The sequence below is a fragment of the Heterodontus francisci genome, chromosome 9 (assembly GCF_036365525.1).
Source record: "Heterodontus francisci isolate sHetFra1 chromosome 9, sHetFra1.hap1, whole genome shotgun sequence".
NCBI classification, from domain to species: domain Eukaryota; kingdom Metazoa; phylum Chordata; class Chondrichthyes; order Heterodontiformes; family Heterodontidae; genus Heterodontus; species Heterodontus francisci.
The window spans coordinates 58,655,269-58,677,401 of NC_090379.1; the positions used below are offsets into that span (position 1 = coordinate 58,655,269).

The window sequence follows — 22,133 nt, forward strand, 5'->3', positions numbered from 1 at the left end:
ATTAATAAATAGCTAATTTGTTGTTTAAAGATACCTGGTTTGGTGTATTTTATTCTGGGAGTTACTGAAGTGTTTTAATTTGGCTAATTTCCACCAGGTGGGAAAACTTTAATGTGCTCCGACCTGTGGACTTTTGGGACTGAATTGAAAGTGCATTACTCCCACCTCGGTCATAACAATGTGTACATTAGTGCTTTGGATATGGACCTGGAGGGAATGCTGCCAAAATTCGCAGATATCGAAATAGGGGATACAGTTAAGTCTTTAGAAGACCAAAGGTATATTGGTGAGGTGGGGGAAATGGGTTAGAAAATGGCAGATGGAATTCATTGTCACTAAGTGAGGTGATAAAATGTGATTTTTTTTTTTTTAAATTGCAGTAATTATACTGCTAATTGGAAGTGGGTGCAGTGCTTTGGAAGAGCTGAAGGATTTGGGAGTAGAAGATCCCAGGACATTAATGACACAGCCTTACCAATTCGAGGTGCTAATAGAAAAACACTAATGAAACTCTAGGTTTTATCACAAGATAAAGTATAAAAGCCAGGAGGTACTGAACCTATGCAGTGCATTAAGACCTCCATTAGAGTAAGTGTGCAATATTGGGTTCAAACTACAGGAAAAATATTGGTTTTAGAGGTTATAACACATCCACTAGGATGCTGCTACAAAAACGTTGATACTTGAAAATTGGGTCTGTATTAAAACAATGCAACATTATGATGGTAGGGTTTACAATTGAGATATGAGAGAGTGAAGCAGATAGCTTCCAATGGTTTCACGGTCAAGAATGAAGAGCTGTAGGTAAAAATTAAATGCAGGAGATGTAGAACCGAGGGGAGGCGAAAGTTGATGTGTAATTTATTTCCAGGTTAATTATTGAGGCAGGAACTGTTAGTATTCAAGATTAGATTGGATAGATGGATGAAACAAAAGGAATAATGGGACACGAGAACAGAGCAGTTGTTATTTAGTCATTGGAGGGTAAATACTGATTATGGATTGGTTTGGCCAAATGGCCTGTTTCTGTGTTGTAAATTCTATCTTTGTATGACGCCATGTGTAATCAAGTTGTTGAGACCAAGAATGTTTCTGGTTCAATCTCTGTCCTGGCTAAAATCAATATATCCACTCATGGGGCTACTACAGTTGGCATAGGCACCCTGGATTTGCTCATTGCTCAGGGTTTCTATTTCTTAACTTTTATCCATGGACTCCAACAGGATCTGGCCCACTGAAGTTGACTCACTTCCCATTATGCACTTTTCAAGGTTTACACAAATAATGGCCACTTGGGAGAGGTAGTGAAGAGCCAACAGTCTTCCCAGCAAAGGCTCCACTCCTTCAGGAGAATGAGGAGAAAATTGGCGAAATTATTTTTGTTTTCTTTAACTGTTGCCGTAATAAACTTGTTTGCGTTTAATGGTTTCTAAAGATTCCATCAATGCTTTGGATGACCATCGCTGACCACAGAAGGAGCCTTTGCCCTACTTTTTACCTTGCTGGAGGGAACCATTCAACTAATTTCCCCTTCTCCCCCCCCCCCCACCCACCCCCGTAATGCATTCTTTCACAGGTCTGCTGTGTAATCTTTTGGTACTTTTCCTAGCTTAATAACTACCTATTCCATTTTCTTTCTTGAAATAAAACTCTGTTGCTGGAAATACCTAGGTTAGTTAGTCTCTGAAAGAGAAAGACTGATTAATTTTTAACTCTTTCAGATGCTGCTGTTCTCGCATTTGCAGTTTGTTTTCATGTTCTGTACTGCAGTCCTGTTGCCTTGGATTTAACTAACATTTGACATGAGTAAAATTGTGAAAATCTGTTTCTTTCGTTTTTGTCAACCAACAACCTTCCTTTCTTTCACCAGTAGATGGTAAAGTTTTTTGTTTCTTTTCCAGCTTTGTCTTTCTGATGAATGGAGCATAGTACTTCATATGCATTTAGCAATTTGTGTTTTAAATTCACAATTGTTAATCCCCAGATTTTTTTTAAAAAGGTCTAATGATTTACAAAATTTCTTGGCTGAACTGAAATAGTTCTTTCTAAAAATAATTAGGAACTTCGGGAGAAAAACTGGAAAGCAATGGAAGCATTGACATCAACTGAAAAAATGTTGCAGGACAAAGTGAACAAGACAGCCAAGGTTGTAATAAATGTGAAAATGTTTACAGTAGATAATTTCTGCTGCAATCTGAAAATTGAAATAACTTCAATTTAAGACCCTTGTACCTAACCATTCTGCACTCTGCTTGTTCTGCTCCTTTTCTTGGATCTTTGATTTCATGTATGCATGTCTGTTTTGTTCTTGTTTTAAATTTAATGTGTAGGATCATCTGTTTTTTGCTTGCCAGTTTTTGTTGCCCTCCTTGGGCTTGATCTTCCTAAATTATCTTTTTTCTTCCCTATTTTCCCCCTCCTTTTTCGCTCTTTCTCCCCTCCCCCCCCCCCCCCCTCCCTGCCCCCACCACCTGCCATCCTAAGACAAGTCAGCCAGCGAGTGTGCTTCCAGGCTTCTGCCAATATTGCTCTGTAACTGGCTGCTTGGAGGTGTATGTGGAGACTCCTGTGCCTTTTGCCCCCTTTCCTTTCTCTGGGCAAACGTCTCCCCAAATACCTCTTCGGTGCACAGCTTGAAAATAAAGGTTTAGGGTGAAAATCGCACCCCTGTCATTGTGGCATGGTGTATTGGTATACCAGTGTGCTGTGCCACTGCTTGCTTGCTTGCTAGCCACTTCAGGCACATAATTTAATGGATTATTATGTAACCTCCACATGTATTTATCTTTTGGAACAGGAGAAAGATCAGCAAGTTGTTGCCGTACAGTCACTGACTAGAGATGTTCTGAAAAAACTCTTTCCCAGAGTGTTGGTGACTTCTACCATGGTAACTGTTCTTTATTTAACATGTATAAAACCACTTGCTTTTGTCAAATGAGTAAGTATGATTCAAATGAAATAATATTTCCTTTTTTTTTTGCATTTCTCTTTTAAAGCTTCTTTAGGACATTTTGGTTCTGGGATATATGCGTTTTATGTTTTTAAGAGTCAGTAAAGAAATGCTGTTTTTTTTTGAACTGTTAGTATTTTTTAAGCATCATTATTGGTTTCCAATTTTGATTTTTGTAGAAACGTTTGCTTGCATTCTTAAAGCAAGTTCAAGACTGTATTCCAAAGCTCGCCAGCCGCCTTTGCAAAGTAAAGTTTTGAAGAGGTTATTAGAAAATTGGAGAGGATGAGCCAACTTCCATGTTGTAAATTTTCAGTTTAGAAAAAATTCTAAACTGGTGTACAGCATGTATTCTGACTTGTGCTTTGTAAAGCAGAAAAATTACTTTTTTTACCCCAACATAAAAGCAGCTATTCTTTATGCTTGTAGGACTATTCGGAGTGGCTGCAGGAGTTTGAGATTGCAGCACAAAAGACTTTGTCTTCATTGCTAGCAGAACAAACGAAGGTTTGCATATTTAAGAACTGTATTCTGAAGAAGGTTATTGTATTATAGCAAAATATGCTTCAGGGTTTTCTTTCATGTAATGCACATTACATCTCAAGTTTTCTGGCCAGCAGTTGAGCTAGAAATTTGATTTGTTTGGGAAAGGTCATTGGCAGTAGCAAAATTTGTATGGAAACTATGAATCTGAATGATGGAGATTTTACATTGCCTGGAAATGTGTTAAAAGGAGATCTGTGAACTGAGCAAAATCAAACCCTGGTGTTCGGAATTACCTCAATTTCTAAAGCATTTTTTAAAGAATTGTTTTTGTTTTCCTGAGCTCTTCTGTGGAGACTCTAAGTCAGCTGTATGGGGATCAGATGTTCTGTTTCTCTTCTTCCACCCCCCCCCCACCTCTCTTTTCTCCCCCCCCCCCCCCCCCCCCACCCCGGCCACAACTTCACAGATGGGGAGCAGTCCCTGCCTCTGTTCAAGCGTTAGCTGACGAAACTAGTAAGCGCTGGTCTTCTCTTTTGAAGTTCCATGAATGAAGGTTATATATTTCACTTTTTAAAAATCTGACCAGAAAGGAACTTGATCAATAGTTCATCTGCCAATGAAGTTATCTGCATTTCAACCAGAATGAGTCTTAATTTGGATCACTGTATAAAAGAATGAAATTTTGCTATAATGAAAACCAGCAATGCTGGAAATACTCAGCAGGTCTGGCAGCATCTGTGGAGAGAAGCAGAGTTAACGTTTTCAGGTCAGTGACCCATCATCAGAACTGAATTCTGAGTTCTGATGAAGGGTCACTGACCTGAAACATTAACTCTGCTTCTCTCTCCACAGATGCTGCCAGACCTGCTGAGTATTTCTTGTTATTTGATTTCCAGCATCTGCAGTATTTTGTTTCTATTATAATGCAATTTTGCTGGTGTGTTTAGGAACTACTTGGTTCCCTTGAACCTTTTATCAGCCCAAATATAAAGTACTTGGGGTACTTCAGTTTTAACAACATTATTCTTTAGTGTTGTCAACTGAGTCAAGCTGATGTACTGTAATGGGTATTGCACAGAAGTCAGAGTTGAGCTCTGGAATATCCTCCCTACGCCCCTCTAACACACTTCCCTTCCTTAAGAGACTTCTTTAAAACCTACATCCTTGACCAATCTTTTGGTCATCTGAGGTAATATCTCCTTTTGTGGCTTGGTATCATACTTTGTTGTATAATGCTGCTGTGAAGCACCTTGGGATGTTTTATTACATTAAAGGCACTTTATGAATACAAGTTGTAGCTACTGCTGCAGCATATTTGGGGCAGTGGAGGCCTGTGCTTCTGCTGACAGAACAAAAACTCACCTTGAACTTAAAATTTGGAAAAAATTTAAAGCTGAAGTGGACTTATTTGAAAGTATGTGAATGCAAGTTATTAGCTTAATGTCCAGTAGGCTACTCCATCTAATAATTTCTAAGTAAAAATGTAGGACGTATTCCACCCTAGCATTCTCACCTTGACACCAAAGATGGTAGAAATAAGGAAGAATGTGTGTCTCCATACAGAGAAAATTGGTAGTGTTACAAATTAAATTTCCCCAGAACAAATAAATCATCTGTCGGGTGCTCTGTGGTGTTGGGAAATCTAATAACATTTACTAGACATTTTAGTTTTTAAATTTTCATGATGTATTATTCCTATTTGACTCTTCAATGTTAGTTAACCCCACAATCCTCCTCCTCCAATACTTTGCCTTCATTAACCAGCTACATGGGGCCACCTTAACTTGGTTTCATGCTTTAACTATTGAATTGTAAACAGTATGAAGCCAGCAGTGGCTTCTCTTTCCATTTTCCACTATTCTCTTTGGAGCCCTCCAAAGGGCTTTAGCCACCTGTCTCATTTCCATGTCACCTCTTGACACCTGCAGACATTAGCCACCTTACACATGGGCAGCACCTCTCTTAACCCCTCTGCTGACAGTCAGTTTGTTCAACACCAAATCTTGGACGAGTCTTTTTTTAATCAGCTAAACATTGGGAATACTGAAGCCATTATATTCCATCACTATCTGTACGCTTTGCACTGACTTAAAGCTCCCAACCCCTCAACTTTGTCTTGTGCATCTCCTCCTTTCACTTTATCCTATTAAAAACATGGGTGTCAGCTGCCTAGGACCCACTTTGGCAGAAATTCCTCCCTAAACACCACTGTCTCCACCTTTTTAACACCTTTCTCTAAAACCCACGTTTTTGATCAAGCTTTAGGTCATCCCTCCTAACTCCTCCTTGGCTTAACACCTCTATTTTTCATTCATCTGTTTGAAGCACCTGAGACTGTTCATCTGTTATAAAGGTGTTATATAAGTGCAAGTTATTGCTGTTATTTGTTGGCTATTTTCAAAATCTAGCTCATGGAACACAAAGAAAAGGAAGGTGAAGAGATGCAAGCAATGTTACAGTTAGAGTGTGAAAAGTACAAGACCGTACTAGCTGAAACAGTAAGTTTCATATAGTTTGTTTCCAGCAGAGTTTGGTCTTAAATGTTTTTTTTTCCCCAAAAAGTAAAATATCTGATGGTATTACCCACAGGAAGGAATTTTGCAGAGGTTGCAAAGCAGTGTTGAAGAAGAGGAAGGCAATTGGAAAGTGAAACTGGAAGAATCCCAGAAGGCATTGATGCAGGTATACAGCTTACGCAATAATGTGCAATAAATAATCACATTCTGGGGAATGATGGAGAGGAAAATCTAATAAATTGTACAGACTGTTTAGAATTACTTTGCAGATTGATCCTTTTTTCTTGGATTAAGACTGTAATGCACAATTAATAGGTCTAGTTTTATATGCTCATCACAGGACAAGGAAGGCACTATAGACAAGGTGAATACAAATTATTATTCTGTACCATGTTGTTTTCCCCATTTCAACAAAGCTGAGAAGTGCCTTAAAGCTTCCTCTGGTACTTCTCCCCCATCTTGATATTAGAATCTGCTGTTAGCTTTTTGTCAGTACCGCAGCCAGATTTCAGTAAGTGTCAGATTTCTTTTACCAATGTCTAGATATTCTACTTTCGTGTTTCAGAATATGAAATTTTTGGGGGAAAGACTAGAAGGAAAGCAAGTCACTTTTTCTTAAGAAGCCTTTTTGTGGACCTGCACATTTCCCTGCATCTGTCAGAAAAAGCAAAAATGCAAGCAGATCAGCAAACAGGACCAGAATGGATAAGAAATAATCCAATAGCCAGTGTTTTGCTTGTAATTATACTAGTAGTTTAGTTTTCTATAGAATTGAAGGAAAATATTTGGGATAGAGTTCAGAAACCCATAAGAGAATCTGGAAAACACAACCATGCTAAGGATTGTGATCCTGTATGTGAAATTTTTCTTTCAATTATGCAAGTAAAGGATCATTGAATAAATTCTTCAGACATTTTAAATATGTATTTTATCCTCTTGCAGCAGTTTTTAATGTTCTATACATTACTTTGCAGATGCAGTCATCCGTCCACACGTTGGAGCAAGAATTGGAAAATGTGAAGCGTGAAAATTCAGAAACTGAAAGTGTAGGTGAATTGTTATTGCATGTAAGAAACAAAAGCAGTCGCCTGCATTGTATTTTTGTATCTTGAGGTATTTTTATCAGCATTATACTGTACAGCAATGATCTATGGGTGGAGAATTGAGGTTTTACTGGGGAGGTCATCAAAGACGGAAGTGAGGGAGTGTTTGAGTAAATCAATGACTGCAGAAGTATGCTACTTAATAGCGTATTGAGACAGGCAGTTGAGTTTAGAAGTGCAGCTGTAAATGATTTTGAAGATAATTTATTCTGGGGGCAGTTTCATAAAGAAGTGAGGTTGGAAGGATGTAAGTGGTGAGGGAGACAAGATGGGGGTCAGAATTAGCTTTGTGTATGATCGAATGCTGGACATAGAGAGGCATTGTTAGATTTTACAGCTGAAGGGGTGGCCATGAAATATGGATAGGAAACCTTATGGGGGGAGGTCAGGAGATGGCAAAAGTTTGGATGGAGATTGAAATTACTAGATTAGAAGTTGCCCATTGCTGAAGCAGTAAAGGAAGTAGGATGTGAGAGAAATTTGATGTGGTTTGGGGAAGGGTGGTAGGGAATAGGGTTCCAGCGAAATGTGGAAGAAGGTTAGGTGCTCCGAGAAGGTCACAAAGCAATAAATAAAGACCAAGATGTGATTTGGTAATGGCCCCATTGTCATTGCAGTGTTGTGGGCTGGGTAGATGGTGCAAATTATAGCCAGGCAGAAAGGCCTCAGTAAGTGACAAGGTGTTTCCATTCATGAACTAAGTTTCTGTCAAAGCCACAATGTCAGTGTAGTTGCTCACATTGAGGTCAGGTGCCTTGTTCGTGAGTGAATGAACAATCTGGAGAACAAGACAGAGGAGCAGGGACTGTCAATCCACTAAAACTCCAAAGGAGTAGCATGGATGTGGGTAGTGGGACTATAAGGAGTTGTTGAGATAGGTTCCCTATGGGTATGTTGGGTGAGAAGGATAAGGCAGTTGGGTTTTTTATTTTCAGGCAACAGCGATGATGAGTCCTTTGGTGACTGATGGCAGAAGCGCAGGATAGCTGTGTCCTTATCTAAGTGGGATGCAATCCTAGGACAGTGGCAGGAGAATAGGAATAGAACAGGACAGTAGTAGATTGAGGTAAGGGTTATTGGGACAATGTAAGAGGGGAGAAATAAAGGTGGTAGAAAAAAGATTGAGGTGAAGCAGATAGGCAGAAGAAATTGTGGGGAAGAGTGTTGGAGAGAGACCAAAGGTACTTTCAGGTAAAAGTTCTTGGACTCATTGGGTCTGTATTAAATGGATTGAGCAGTAGAAAGATTGAGTTGCTCTTTTATTTGGCAATTATACAGTAATTACAAGAGAGCTCAGATTGAATACAATGAGTACTTGGAGGTTTGAGGCATAAAAAGCTGAAAATGATGACTTTCCCTGCCAAAATTGTCATCAAAACAATATTTTTACTTGCTCTGTTCATCAAAGAATTGAGAAATTTCAAACATGGTGGTTTTCTGTAACAGGAAAGCTTTGGTGCAACATTTGAGTTTGACTTCAGTGCAATAGTCCCTGTTGAAAAATTGTGCTCTTTTTGAAGCTGAGTATAACTGAATTGGTGAGATAGGTTTGAAGAATATAGTGGATAGGCAGACAAATGAGATCACAATCAATCAAAAAGGATTGGGCTAAATTGCCTTTGCTGGTTGCTATATTTTTGGATCTATCTTGGGCTACGGGGACCGAGCGTAGGAATGAGACTGACTCGATTGCTCTACAGAGAGCAGGCATGGATTCGATGGATCGACTGGCCTTATTCTGTGCAGTAATGACTCTATTTGAAATGAGACCATTATTAGAAGTTCTGAATTGAATTGACTGGTAATTTGGTTCCTTGCCCCTTGGGTTCTGTAAGGCCCAGACAATTTGCCCTCTACATCAATTCAGTTGTGTGTTTAACCTCCTGGCTTTCAGGACAAGGCCACCTCTTTTATAATTTAAAAACTCATTTTACAGTGAATTTAATTGCTACAAAAGAGTTATTTAGTATTAACCACTCTGTACTGCTATGATAAACAACTTTTAAAATCTTTTTTTTACATGCTGTTCAAATTGAAATGAATCAATTTTTTTTTTGCAGCTTAGAAAACAGAGCAATCACCTTGCATCTGAGTTGGAAAAGGTGGAAACAGAGAGAGCCACTTATGTACTTGAAGTCAGAGAAGTATGTCTTATTTTAATTAGCTATCTCAACATTCTGATATTTTCACAACCTTGTTGCAACAATCCTAAATTATGGATTGCAACTGCAGAAAGTAAACCAAACTGAGTGGCGGCCTTAAATTTTAAAAGGTTTATATTCAGAAGTTCTTTCCAACACACAACAATCAAGAACTCTTAAACCGTAACAATCTATCAACCTAATTTAAACATTTATGGAACAGTCCCAAGAACAGTTTAAATTGGGTTTTAAACTTCATTTCAGCTCAAAGTTCTGTTGACTGAATTACAGAAAAAACTTGATGATTCTTGTGCTGAAGCAATAAAGCAGAATGAAGAACTAAATTTGGTAAGAAAATCCTTGTAACTGTTTTCATACTTTTTCCAAAAGATGCTTATTAAATTTTATGGCAACAGTGCACAGTATGTCCTGTATTAATTTGCCTCATAATACATCAACGGCCAGTGCATTTTAACCCTTCCTAACTACTAGAATAAACTTGATTACATTTCATGAGGCTTCAAGGCATTAACCTGTGACATCCATTTAAACTTTATCTTAATGGAAACAAACTTCACGCCTCTAACTTTCTCTAAAATTAATGCACATAATAGAACCAAGATGCAATGCAATGGCAGTTTAAGCAAAATTAAAGTTGGTTTTTGTGGGAGGAGAAGATAAATCAGAGAACTTCAAAATGAACTAGAATTTGGTAATTTTAAAAGATTGTTCAACCTGGACAGAAATTAAATGGCATTGCTTGCAGGTTTAACAATTTATTCCAAAACTAGAATTTAAGAATTGCTCAAGTAGCATTAGCTGATGTCACAAAAACCTTTTGTTAAATGTGGCATTAATAAATGCAATGGTCTTCTGCCATTTGAATATGCATAATATAATTGCTTCTGTTGGATGTCTCCTTAGGCTTGCTCTCCATTGTGGTTTAGCTTGTTAAGTTGTGGTTGGTGAATCATACACAGTAAAAAGGCCCCAGTTTACTTACTCCTCTGTGCAGATTTTGATCTTTATTAGGGAAGAACAATGGTGCAATATTTTAGATTTTCTTTCCTAGGTTACTGTGGGGAAAATCAGGTAAGGTTTCCACTATTTTTGCTTTTTAGTCACTCTTCTTAGAAGTGCACAAGCGTGAGGTACAGACCAGGTATTTTTCTTGTTTCCCATACAGTCTAAATAAACTGCTGACATTTGCTGTCTAGGGTCACACATGAAGAATGATCACTTTGGTGAAGTACCAAATGTTGCCTGGTACCCACAAACCTTCCCTCAGGAAGTAATCAGTGCCTTCAGGAGGGGAGAGGGAGAAAATTGACAGGAAAAAAAATTGATTAACCAAGTTTAAATTGCATCTTGTTTTTATACACAGCTTAAAACACAGTTAAATGAAACAATAACAAAACTGAAGACTGAACAGAATGAGGCACAGAATGTGGTTTCTAATCTGTATAAGGTAAAATTCAGTGTTTGCTGTATCAGATATATTGCAAGGTGTATGTAATAAAAATCAATCTCCATTATAGATCACTTTTTATAAGCAAACTTGTTGAGTCTACACAAATGTTTCCATTTTGCGGCTTCAAGCATATATTCGTATATTCCCAAACACTAATCTTTGCAACTTAAGATTTAAATGAGAAAATATACAAACGAAGCACTATAATTCATTTCTAGAGGAATAAATTTAAAAAACATGGGAATTGTTAAACTTGTATAGAACCTTAGTTAGACCACACTTGAGTGTTTGAGTTCTGGCCTCCATATTACAAAAAGCATGCAGAGACACTGGAGATGGTCTAAAAAAATTTAGAAAGATGGCACTAAAACTAAAGTTATAATTATTAGCAAAGACTGAAGAGGCTTTGGTGCTCTTTTCACTATCAAAGAGAGGGGGCCAATGAGCGATCTAATAGATGTCATGCATTTCTTTGTTATCTTAAGCAACACAATTAGGTACGTGGATTCCAGTTTCTTGAAGATCTCTAGAAGGTTTAACAGTTAAAACTATTACAAACAATACACAGAACATTTTGTCCGGGTTGTTAGTGTGGCGTGTCTGTGACTTAGTCACAAGACTGCATCCTGGTACTTGGCTCATTAGCATACTGAGTTTTTAAAGGGACATCACTTTAAAGCAATAATACAACAATAGAGGCTGTAACAATTATGATGGGATTTGATAAGGTAGACATAAAGATGTTTGCATTTGTGGGTGCGTCCAAAACTAGGGGCCATTGATAGAAGGTAGTCACTAATAAATCCAGTAAAGAATTCAGGAGAAACCTCTTCCCAGAAAGAGGTTAAAATGTGGAACTTTTTTTCAGGAAAAGGTAGTTGAGGTGAAGAGCATGGATTCCTTTAAGGAGAACTTGAATGACATGAAGAAAGGATTGGATGGACGTGCAAATGGTTGGATAGAGTAGAGTGGGAGCAGGCTTGTATGGAGTATATACACTGGCCAGACCAATAGGGCTAAATGGCCAGTTTCTATGCTATAAATTCTAGGTAAAGAGAAGATTTATTAACACTACTGTGAAGTAAGAACCTGGAAGGGAAGATTTATATAAGCACTTTAGTTTTCCAAATCTCGCTGCTGCTGCAGTGTCGAGATGTTCACCACAATTCAGGTTTACGCAGAGCTGCTGTGAACTGAAAGCCATTGCTTGACTTGTAACAGAATAGGCTTAATCTTAACTGTTGAATATTCACATTCTGCAACTACGCCTTGTCCTTTTTTAATGTAGCTCTTAAGGCTTCAAAAAAGGGAAAAAATTTTGTATATTGAAGTTTTAGAATTTTGTTTCTATTTCACAGGCTCAAGAATCTTTGAACGTTATTCAGTCAGAAATAGCAAGAACTCTAAGAGATGGCAATACTGTAGAAAATAGTGACGTTTCAGAGGTGAAGGTACGTATGAATCTAAATGGACAAAATAACACTTGTGTAACATACCAGATAAGTGGCAGAAAAAAGTCATGCAATTTTGTTTTCAGGTCAATGCTGTTGCTATAACTATTGAGTAACTAGCCAAGTTGGCCCTACTCAATAGAATTTGAGTTAAACTTGTGTCTTGTGCAATTTTTGTTGATTTATACTTAACATCAAGATTTACCTTTGTCTGGATCTTGCTTAGAACAAACATTCCACTGTTCACTTTTATAGAGGGCGGCACAGTGGCGCAGTGGTTAGCACCGCAGCCTCACAGCTCCAGGGACCCGGGTTCGATTCCGGGTACTGCCTGTGTGGAGTTAGCAAGTTCTCCCTGTGTCTGCGTGGGTTTTCTCCGGGTGCTCCGGTTTCCTCCCACAAGCCAAAAGACTTGCAGGTTGATAGGTAAATTGGCCATTATAAATTGTCACTAGTATAGGTAGGTGGTAGGGAAATATAGGGACAGGTGGGGATGTTTGGTAGGAATATGGGATTAGTGTAGGATTAGTATAAATGGGTGGTTGATGTTCGGCACAGACTCGGTGGGCCGAAGGGCCTGTTTCAGTGCTGTATCTCTAATCTAATATCATCCATGTATGCGTGTTGTCAGGAACATTTTTTCTGGCCCCATTTCTGAATTGTCATCAGCATCTTTTAATTCTTGAAAAGTGTCCTATTCACAATTAATTGTATCAACTTGACAATTATTCAATAAACCTGATCCTTCAAAATATCTGTTTAGTTGTGTCCTATGCAATTACATTCCATAAAAAAGTATATAGTGTTGGTAAATGAACGATCATTGTTTTTACTGACTTGTATATTAATTGCATCTGATCGTTGGAATAATGTTTTATAAGTAAGTGGACATAATTTGTTATTGATGGTAGATAACAGGATACGATTGGGAAGATTTTGTTACAATTTGGGAGGTGGTGATGTAGCAGTTTTAGAGGATTGGGGAAATGTGATGTAACGCAAGGTAGTAAATAGAGTGATGAATTACTGGGTCAAAGGGTAATGAGTTTAATTTGTGACTCTCTCAATTAAAAGCTCATAATATTTTAATAAGTTGGATATGAATATTGCTGAGGTGAAGTTTGAGACACAGCACTATTTATAGTGGAAGGACCGCAAGGTAAGTATGTAAAGCTTAACACTGGCAGGTATAACTCGAGCAGGAAAAGATGTGAAAAAATTGTGATGCGTGAAAAACAATTGATGGTTGGAGAGAGCATACTACAGATTCTGGTATAGGTGAAGGGGATAGGGAGAAAGTTACCAACTCTTAAATGTTGGGAGGGTTGAGAATGAGAAGCACACCCAATTCATGTGATGGGATAGGATGGAGAGCAAGAAACACATGCATACAAGAGGAGTTTGATCAAGAGACCCTGTTTCGGCAAGAGAGACCTTGTTGAAGGGGTTGTGTAGAGAAACAGATGTGTGACGAGGAGTAGGGATGCAAGAATCTACATTTCTTGGACTGAGATAAAGAATGCCGCCCTGGATTAGAACAGGGAAGACACCGAATGTGGAGTGAGAGTTGCCCTCGAGGGAAAGAGATTCAGTCGGCAGGGAGGAGGGGAAAGGGATGTTATTTTGAGTCGCTATATCTGCTGCTTGCCAGCTTCAGCACCCTTGCCGACCCACGTGCCCCCCCCACCCCTTCCTGTTCCCTTTCTGGAATTATATTGAAACTTATATAATAGCTGCCAAGGCATAAAGATACACAAAGCAGATACAGTAATTGGAATTCAGCAGTAGTATTGTTCAATATCTGAATGTCTGTTCAACATTTAGTTGATAAGTTGGCTTAGTTTAAAACCCTAATATTTTTGAGAAACAGTCCTTCTGTATATACCATTATTAACAAGAATACTTTTTGGTATTATGTAACCCAAGGCACCTTGAATGTTTTTGTCTTTTTAAAAAAAAATTCTCTTTGCTCCAATCTTGAGGTGGTTACAAACTTTAGCCGTGTTGCAGGCAGACCATTCCCATTCATACTCACTCACCCTTTCCTCTTGGCCATCCACATTCTTTTGGCTTGCTTTTGTAGAACAGTAATAATTGTTAAGTTTTAAGTTTATGAAATTGAGTTTCACGCTTTTATTGTATTCATATCCAGTCAGTGTTCCCTACCTAGAATGTGGGCTTTCTTCAGTACTCCAACAGAACTTGAGTATCATAGTTAACCAGGAATATTTTACTGGACAATGAACTTATTGTGAATTCATAGTTGAACAACTTTTCACTTTTTCTTTTCAGGAGCAGTTAGATATCAAGAAAACTTCAGTGGATCTCGATCAGAATATAATTCAGCTGCAGCAATTACTAAAAACTCTGATTCTTCAGCTCTCAAAAGAAAGGGAAAACTCTCAGCATGTTACTTTGCAGCTTGAGCAAAAGGTACAAAGTAAATATTAAATTCTTTCTGCCTCCTGACTTGGTTTCTAAGCGTCCCAACTTGATGTCTGTATTTCATAGCAATTGCCTTTAGCTTTTTAATATGCTAAAGAGGAGCTAAAATAGCAGTTTCCTTTTTTGGGGTCTCTTTGTAGGGCAGAGGAGGAGAGGGGAAAAAAATAAAACGTTCAGTTCATTTACATTTGAAATGCGAAGTCAATAAATGTGAACTTAAATTAGTTGATATTGTAACTGAAGTAAAATATAGTTCAGCTATTTTATGGGCTCCACATATATCTATAATTCACTAGTATTGGTCATTTATAATAGTGACAAAAGCAGATGCAGTTGGCTAAAATAGTTTAATTGAACAGAAAGATCATTAATCTTGTACATTGGACAAACCAAATGGACAAAAAGTAGTTTGGCGGACAAGTTCATGGAATGCATTTGAGACAGTTTTCTAAATCAATACTTTGAGAATTTTGTAGTAAGGCTGGGGATTGCAAGGATTTTGGAAATCAGCAAAGGATAACCAAGAAATTGATAGGAAAAAGAATGCGAGTAAACGAGCAAGAAATATAATATGGTAAGAACTTCTGCAAGTATGTAAAAAGGAAGAAATTTAGCAAAAGTAAATGTGGGCCAGTTGGAGGCAGAGGCAGGAAAAATTATAATGGGCAATAAGGAAATTACAGAAATGCTAAATATTTTGTGTCCATCTTCATCTTCACAGGAGAGACAAAAAAAAATAACTTAGTGGAGAACCAGGGGTCTAATGAGAGTGAGGAACTTAAAGAAAAATGCTAGAGAAATTAATGGAGCGAATAGCCAGCAGATTGCCTGAACGTTATGGCCTACATGTTAGGGTTTTAAGTGGTGGCGACAGATAGTGGATGCATTGGTTTTGATCTTTCAGAATTCCCTAGATTCTAGCATGGTCCCTGCGCATTTGAAGGTAGCAACTATAATCCAGCTAGGTGGGAAAGTAAGCTGCAAGGAGGGCTACTAAGGAATATAGACAATTTTAAGTAAGTGGGTAAGAAAGTGCCAGATGTAGTCTAATGTAAGGAAATGTGAAAGTACCCCTTTGGAAGGATGAATAGAAAAGCAGTATTTTTTTTAAATGATTGACTGACTAGTAAATATTGGTATTCAGAGAGATTTGGGGCTCCTTGTACATGAAACACAAAGTTAACCTGCACGTACAACAAGCAATTAGGAAAGCAAATGTTATGTTGGCCTTTATTGTGAGGGGGGTGAAGTATAAGAGTAAGGAAATCTTGCTGCAAATATACAGGGCTTTGATGAGACCACACCTTGAGTACTATGTACAGTTTTGGTGTCTCTACCTAAGGAAAGGTACACTTGTCTTGGAGGAGGCGCAACAAAGATGCACTAGGTTGATTGCTGGAAATATCTGGTTGTCATGTGAGGAGAGATTGTATATTCTCTGGAGCTTGGGAGAATGAGAGGTGATTTCTTTGAAATGTGTAAAATTCTTGGAGGGTTTGACAGGTTAGATGCCAAGACCATTTCCACTGACTGGAGAGTCTAGAACTGGGGGTTATACTCTCAGGATAAGGGGTCAATTATTTAAGACTGATTTTTTTTTTTCACGAGTGTTGTGAATATTTTGGGAATCCCTACCCCCCAGAGGTTGTAGATGCTCAGTCATTGAGTATATTCAAGACCAAGATCGATAAATGTTTGGACACTAAGGGATATCTGGATTGGACAGGAACGTGGAGTTGAGGTAGATCAGCCATGATCATTATTCAGTATTCAAGGGGGTCATGTGGCTGACTTAGCTCCTATTTCCTATGGCTCACCTTTATGCTGTCTTTAGCCTGTTACCTATCGCATTAGATTTGTACATGTTACTTCCTTTCATGTTTGCAACTATGCCTATCGTACATAATCTGCTAATGAAGTTTCAAGTAAGCAGTACCTTTTTTAAGGATGCTTAAAATCACTATCCTCTCCATATGTGTACCTTTTTACTCTTCCCATAGTGACATTTCATCTGTTTTAATTTTATTTCCATTGTTTTATTTAAAATAAAGCATCTGTGTTCTGTTGCTCGGGCTCTGAATAAGCACCACTTTTACTAAAGAATGTGATTTAAAGAACATTTTAATATTTTCATGGCAAAATTGTTCATCCTTTCAAGCATGATAACTTTCAGACAATACTATGATCTGGCACTTAGTGCCTTGAGCCTACAGCAGCAACATTTTTAAAACAGCAAATTATAAGCCGTCTCTGTAATCAAGGAGCTGCTTTATTTAATCAAGTACTGCAAATTCCCCTCCAAGTCACACACCATCCTGACTTTGAACTATATCGTCGTTCCTTCACTGTCACTGGGTCAAAATCCTGGAACCTCCTTCCTAACAGCACTGTGGGTGTACCTACACCACATGGACTGCAGAGGTTCAAGAAGGCAGCTGACCACCACCTTCTCAAGGGCAATTAAGGATGGGCAATAAATGCTCACCAAGCCAACGGTGCCCACATCCAATGAATGACAAAAAAATGACTTTGACTTTTTCAGTTTATAAAAATGGAACAGATTACACTATTTTGGATCAGATGGTGAATTGTGCTGCTTGTGAGCTCCTGATACTTGTATGCATAATGAGGGCTCAAACCCATGCTTTTTGGTTCATAATGACCAAATAGGGACTCTGTTTTGGGAGAGGGCAGTGGAAGGAGAGGGAGCCAAGTCTATTTAAGGTTGCAGTGGCTCCTGGTAACAGATGTTTGGAGCAAAGTTAACCCCCCTGGGGAAAGCTCTAATCTGATACAGGAACTGGGGAGGCTGACAGTACTTTTGATCATTAACCAGCAGCCTAGCTCACCTATGGAATCTGAAGGAATGAAGCTTTCATTAGGGCTGTGATCCTTCAAACTCTGCTCCAGATAATACAAGAAGTGAATTGGCTGGACAACTGACCGGAAACTTACCAGTCCTTTTTGCTGGTTATTGCTAGTGAAACCAGAGTATCTCCAGTTCCATGTGCCTGTTTTCAAGCCTTCTCTCTAGCTCACTGGTATGAAGTTCTCTGGAGTAAGTCCCTATGTGGCAGGAATATGCACACTGTATTGGGTAAACATGAACTTTACCTATCTGGATTTAGTTTGGAAATTTTAAATGTGGTAATGGGCTTCTGTACCAGTCTGTCCCCAAAATTGTGAAATCAGTGCCTTGATATGTCATTTCAGTGAAGCAGTGGGTTTGAGTATGCTGCAAAATTGTCCTGACTGCTTTTTTTTTTGTCATGTATAAAACCCAATTGACCTGTAAAGCTTGTATTACACAGTAACTACTAAGATCCTATTTTCATTTGTTTTTTAGGCAACTGGAGTGCTGAAGGAAGGAGCTTCTGTTTGAAGATGGTGCTATGGTTTGCACCTTTTGATTTGCCAAATTAAAGCCTTATTTATGTTTCTCACCCTTCCTAATTGTCAAACACTGAATAGAGCTTTACTTTTGTGTTTTTTTTTAAAATATTGAATTAAACTACTGATTCAAAAATATTGTAGGCAGCTTGAGAGTTTTTAGTTTTATAAAGCACGGTATCCAGTCTGTACATTCCTGAATGCAAATAAATTTGTTTAAATTTTTTTTGCTAAATGCCACTGTTGACTATCAGCAAATATGATTTGGGTAAAACCAGGAGCTAAAAATAATTCTAGCGGCACATTTGCTTTTGGGTTTAAAATTAAGATTTTTCAGGGTTCTGTTTCTAATTTTCAGCATCAAACACTCCTCATTTTGTCACTAGCTTAGAAAATCTGAAGAATTTTGTAAAAGTGACGCTGAATAAAGGGATGCTTGTTTCTCAGCTAAGAGACTGAAGCTTCATTCAGTAAAACACTGTTTTTACTGCAGTGTGGTCAGATGAAATGTTGTAGACTGCAGTATGTCAGTTGGTTTCTATAGATGTCCCTTTTTTGAGGGTTTTCTAGAAACATTCTGCAATAAATGTTGAATACTCAGTTATTGCTGACTTAACAATACAAACTTTTTCTGTTAAGTGGGCTTGAAATACAGTTGACCTGTGGTGCATTGGAGGCATTTGTGGCTACATACCTAAGCTGCTAGTTTAAAAAAAAAAACTATCTAGAAAAAAGGGTGAACTGTTCAAATTGATGCTGCTTTGATATTTTATTGTTTTCTTTAAGGTAGAATTGAAACTATTTACATTTAATGAGCTGCCATTTTAAAGACCAGTTATGAACTGTAAATAAGTCCTATGTAAAAATGTGGGAGAAAATAAAATCATCTTTGCATCTTGGTTTTCTTTGAAATGGTCACTTTGTTCTTTAATGCAGTGAGGAAGTTTGCCATGAGGTCTGGAATTCAACAGTGGGGTTGGGAAATTTTTATCAGAATATCACATCAGATGTGGATTCCTTCCACTTGGTACTGATTTTGGTAGACTGGGATTTATTAGCAACAGCGTCCAGAGTTTTGATCTCTACAGAGTGATCAATAGTTTGAGAGAGACTAGGGAGAGGAAGGATAGATAGCAGTAGCGAGATGCTGTGCGGATGGATGGCAACATTAGAATTTACAACAGCTGTATAATTTAGAATACTGTGACAGAACACTGTCCAGCATTTCAAAGCAACAATGGGCACCAATAATTCTGTATTCTGATGAGCATTTATTAAAAAAAAAAATTGTTACTCTTAGCTTAATGCCATTTCCAACAGGATTGAACTTGAAGGAACTTTACAGTCAGGATGTTGTGATTACTAAATGCAGTCTGAACACGAGTTTCCCAAAGAGTTGCAATGTATGTAACCTGCTGGTTAAATAGAAAACATAAGATTGCATAAATGCTAAGTTTTAAGGAACTAGAGGAGACAAATTGGAAAATCATGCAAACTTAAAGGAAGTTGAAGGGAAGCACTGCAATTGAATGGGCAGATACTTTTGATCCTTGAAGTAGCCTCCCTGAGACCAAATGTGTTCTCTTATTCTGGAAAAGTTTTGTTGATTGCTGTTTTGCATCTCCTGGGCAGAAAGAATCCATTTTGGGAAATTTGTGGGTTGGTCTATTTTTGATTTTATCTTGAACAAACCTGAAATGGGATTGGTGGTATTCCTCCTCCTGGGTGTTGACCATTATTGTAAATTTTGAGTTTGCCTCTTGGGTTTAGTGGCACTTGTCACTCTTGTAAGTTGTCTCTGCATATTTTTTGTTCCAAGTCTGTGTCAATACTACCCAATATCTAATCATCATGTAATCTAGGCTGTAACTAGTACCCCATGTTATTTGAACTAGATATCATCTCTTTTGCAAGTTGTACCACATGTACTTCACCATTCTTTCAACGGGAGAACTGATTTTACCTGAGTGAGATGAGGCCAGATCCAAATTCTGCTAACCAAGGGAAAGTGCTTGAAAGTTAAACCCATGTAAATTCATTTTTAATTTTAAAATAAATACTTAAACATAACAAGTCCAAAATATTTTCTGTGGAAAACTAGCAAAAATCTAAAATATGAAGGGTGCCTTTCCTGGTCTAGGAGTTGGTTGTGGGAAGCTGTTCAGATTAGGAAACTCAACCCAGAGAGTATTCATGAAGTTACTTTTTGTAAGGTTGCAAGGCAAATATAAGGGAGGAGGCCATTCATGCAATCTTGATCATTCTATGAAAAAAAAAACTTATGATTCCATCATGTTACACAATTGGATCTTGAACAAATCTCTGCTTCTGTTCTCCACTACATTAATATCAACCAATACTTTTTTTGTTCCTTGACATCGCACCCAATTTGGCAGTTTACCCGTTTTAGCCCATTCTAACACTAAATTGAGAATTTGAGGAAGCAAAGGTGTCTTTTTTTTAAAAAAAAATAAAGTGGTTATTAAAGGGTAACATGGGAGAGCAAAGCATTCAGAATGGATGTTTAAATGTTTGCTCCAAATGCTGGAAATAGCTTGTGGAGTGAAATCAGTGACAAAAACGACCCATTTACAGAGAAATTCTGCTACATATTGATGGAATGCATCCATGAATAGAAGTTTGGATGGTGGATGTATGTGGCTAAAATATACTGCAGTTTATCATGGCTAGCCAGAAGTTGGAAAATTGTTGCTTTGCTTTAATTTGTGAGCCAGAATTTTAAGGTGTGTACATTTAAGGGCGGTACAGTGGCGCAGTGGTTAGCGCTGCTGCCTCACAGCTCCAGCGACCTGGGTTCAATACTGGGTACTGCCTGTGTGGTGTTTGCAAGTTCTCCCTGTGTCTGCGTGGGTTTCCTCCGGGTGCTCCGGTTTCCTCCCACATGCCAAAGACTTGCAGGTTGATAGGTAAATTGGCCATTATAAATTGACCCTAGTATAGGTAAGTGGTAGGGAAATATAGGGACAGGTGGGGATGTGGTAGGAATATGGGATTAGTGTAAAATTAGTATAAATGGGTGGTTGATGGTCGGCACAGACCCGGTGGGCCGAAGGGCCTGTTTCAGTGCTGTATCTCTAAATCTTAAAAAAAAAAAAAAATTGACATCTGTACTAAAGTGAGTAGTTTTCCTGTTCAAAAGAAGCAATTTCAAGTTGGAATGCAGTCATTGCAAACAGGTTCACGAAAGGCAGGTAATGCCTAATTTATCAGAATTCTTTCAGGGTGTAACAGTGGATTAGTGTGGATATTATATACCTGAATTTCCAAAAGGAACTTAAGTTCAGCTCTTGAAATTGGTTTGAAGTGCAAAGCCTTGAGGCAATGGAGGAAGAGTAACTTGGCTATGTAATTGGAAATGGAAGCAAATAATAGTACTGGAGATCATGTTAGTGCCCTCAATTTGGGGTGCAGATTTTGCTTGCTTCTCTGCTGCTAAACACCTGATTTTAGCTGAGATAAAAAAACAAAGTGCTGGAAATACCCAGCAGGTCCAGCAGCATCTACGGAGAGAAGCAGTTAACGTTTCAGGTCTGTGAGCTTTCACCAGAAGTGAAGTGTGGGGGGGGTGGGGTGCAGAGGGTAAGAGAACAAAAGGGAAGGTGTGTGATGGGATAGAGGGCCAGAGAGATTAATCGTCAACGGAGGTCATGGGGCAAAAGCAAAGGGAGTGTGCTAATAATCTGGTGAAAGACAGCATTAGTGCAGAGTGTTAATGACAGAATAATGAACAGCTCTGTCCAAAAATGCAAACATCCAAAACCAAGTTTAAGATGGGCACATGGTTAAAAAAAAAATGATAAAACGAAATAAAATAATCAAGGGGCCAGTCATGTTCTGATATTATTGAATTCAATGTTCAGTCCAGAAGGCTGTAGTGTGCCTGATTGGAAAATGAGGTGCTGTTCCTTGAGCTTGTGTTGATGTTCACTTGTACACTGCAGCAGGCCAAGGACAGAAATGAAAGCAGGAGGGGGACGGGGGTGGGGTTTGTTGAAATGGCGAGTAACCGAAAGCCCGGTCATGCTTTCGGACTGAGCGGTGGCATTCCGCAAAGCAGTCACCTAATCTGCGTAGAGTCTCCCCAGTGTAGAGGAGACCACTGTGGGAACAGCGAATATTAACTGAGCACAGGTGAAGAAATGCGAAGTAGAGACTGAGC

General features: G+C 38.4%; 1 protein-coding gene across 8 annotated transcripts in view; it reads left to right on the top strand.

Moving 5' to 3' along the window:
• Positions 1-18,852, top strand: part of ktn1 (kinectin 1) — a 151,759-nt gene extending 132,907 nt beyond the window's left edge. For 2 of the 8 annotated variants that reach the window (XM_068039192.1, XM_068039199.1), the window contains 12 exons: positions 2,060-2,146; positions 2,798-2,887; positions 3,380-3,457; positions 5,845-5,934; positions 6,026-6,118; positions 6,927-7,019; positions 9,116-9,199; positions 9,461-9,544; positions 10,581-10,664; positions 12,026-12,118; positions 14,411-14,551; positions 17,910-18,852. In XM_068039192.1, the coding sequence (XP_067895293.1) occupies positions 2,060-2,146; positions 2,798-2,887; positions 3,380-3,457; positions 5,845-5,934; positions 6,026-6,118; positions 6,927-7,019; positions 9,116-9,199; positions 9,461-9,544; positions 10,581-10,664; positions 12,026-12,118; positions 14,411-14,551; positions 17,910-17,945 (1,053 nt within the window). In that variant the 3' untranslated portion in view covers positions 17,946-18,852. The remainder of the gene's footprint in view (positions 1-2,059; positions 2,147-2,797; positions 2,888-3,379; positions 3,458-5,844; positions 5,935-6,025; positions 6,119-6,926; positions 7,020-9,115; positions 9,200-9,460; positions 9,545-10,580; positions 10,665-12,025; positions 12,119-14,410; positions 14,552-17,909) is intronic. The other 6 variants (XM_068039194.1, XM_068039200.1, XM_068039195.1 and 3 more) reach the window with 5 other exon arrangements.
• The last annotated feature ends 3,281 nt before the right edge of the window (positions 18,853-22,133 follow it).